Source organism: Camelina sativa, chromosome 18, assembly GCF_000633955.1.
Source record: "Camelina sativa cultivar DH55 chromosome 18, Cs, whole genome shotgun sequence".
Classification (NCBI taxonomy): Eukaryota; Viridiplantae; Streptophyta; class Magnoliopsida; order Brassicales; family Brassicaceae; genus Camelina; species Camelina sativa.
The window spans coordinates 20,489,677-20,491,078 of NC_025702.1; the positions used below are offsets into that span (position 1 = coordinate 20,489,677).

The 1,402-nt window shown below is 45.9% G+C and overlaps 2 protein-coding genes across 2 annotated transcripts in view; both read right to left on the reverse strand.

Annotated features, from left to right (window-relative positions):
- Window positions 181-1,402, reverse strand: part of LOC104762893 (U1 small nuclear ribonucleoprotein 70 kDa-like) — a 21,274-nt gene continuing 20,052 nt past the window's right edge. The window contains exons 9-10 of the mRNA XM_019240279.1: window positions 1,016-1,120; window positions 181-939 (exon numbers count right to left, since the gene is read on the reverse strand). Coding sequence (XP_019095824.1) covers window positions 366-939; window positions 1,016-1,120 — 679 coding nt within the window. The 3' untranslated portion in view covers window positions 181-365. The remainder of the gene's footprint in view (window positions 940-1,015; window positions 1,121-1,402) is intronic.
- LOC104762987 overlaps window positions 1,239-1,402 on the reverse strand; it is a 4,405-nt gene continuing 4,241 nt past the window's right edge. The window contains exons 3-4 of the mRNA XM_010486411.2: window positions 1,312-1,393; window positions 1,239-1,255 (exon numbers count right to left, since the gene is read on the reverse strand). Coding sequence (XP_010484713.1) covers window positions 1,239-1,255; window positions 1,312-1,393 — 99 coding nt within the window. The remainder of the gene's footprint in view (window positions 1,256-1,311; window positions 1,394-1,402) is intronic.

Below are 1,402 nucleotides of genomic sequence, written 5' to 3' on the forward strand. Positions count from 1 at the left end.
CCCCCCCCCCCCCTACTCACTCTCTCTCACATTTACGCCCTATTTTCTCATTTCTTTTTTATTAAATTGGGAGTGGCGACCGAGGGGCGGGAAACTTGAATTGACACCTTTACCCCTGAGATTTATTTCCCCCTATATATATACGATTTTGGTTTTATTTATACGATGATCATCGAAGAATATGAAAATTTGTATGGGCATTTTGGTTTTTCCTGTTTGTTATCATCTTTTAGTGGTCAAAAGTAAATAAATTGTCAGAAGGAAAACAAAACAAGTAGTACTAGTTTTCAAGACACAACACGATATTGAGAGACTTTTACTGTTATCTCGACGGAAGGAAATTATATAACTTGAGCTGATGATGATCAAAGCAAATACTCACGCGACTTGGATCGCTCTGACCGCTTGTACCCGCGGTCATCATAACGGTATTCATCTTCCTCCACTCGTTCATATCTGTCACCGTACTGATTATAACGGTCAACGTCGCCACCTTGCTCCTCCTCACGTTCGTACTGCTCGTAATGGCTTGAACGCTTACGCCCTTCGTAGTACCCATGACCTTCTTCTGACTCATCACCTCGTCTCTGTTTTGACCCACCCCGCTCATACTCCGCCTCTCTGTCGCGGGATCCTCCCCCATCTTCTTCATACTCAACGCTCTCGTAATCACGATCTCTTTTCCGACTCCTTTCCCGGTCGTGATCTCGAGTACGCTCCCCTCGGCGGTCTCTATCTCCTTGGTCACGCCTGCTCTCTCTTTCTCGTTCCCTGTCTCTGTGGTGCTTGTCCTCTCTATGACTCTCTCTTGGTTTATCACGGGAACGCTCACGAGACCGCTCACGAGACCGCTCACGGGACCTCTCATGAGACCGTTCGCGGGGACGCTCATGAGACTGCTCGCGTTCCCTGTCCTTTCCCCTGTCACGAGATTTCTCACTGATATACGCAACATTATCAGCAACAACCAGGTGACAACAGAAGGAAAGAAGCATAAAGAAAGAAGAATTCTTACCGATCTTCACGGGCTCTGGGCTCCTCGGAGTGAGACATTCTTCCTTGCAATTGTTGTTGTTGTTGTTCCTCCTCGTCAGCAATCTTCTTACCAGAAACTCTAGATGTACCAAGTCCACCACCAAGTCTGCGGGGACGCCAGTTCGGGACTGTTCTACCTCTCTCAACATCAACCAAAACTCTTCTTCCATCAATCTTCCTTCCATCACCTTGCTTATATGCAGCTATAAGAGACCACAAACTGTATTTTAGTAGGACAATTCATATCTCAGAATAGAGAAAACATTACAAACTCACCTTTCATATCACGTGTATGCAAGTACTCGATGAAGGCATAACCTTTGGGTTTATTTGTTTGCTGATCGGTCACCAACTGAACCTAAGGTGT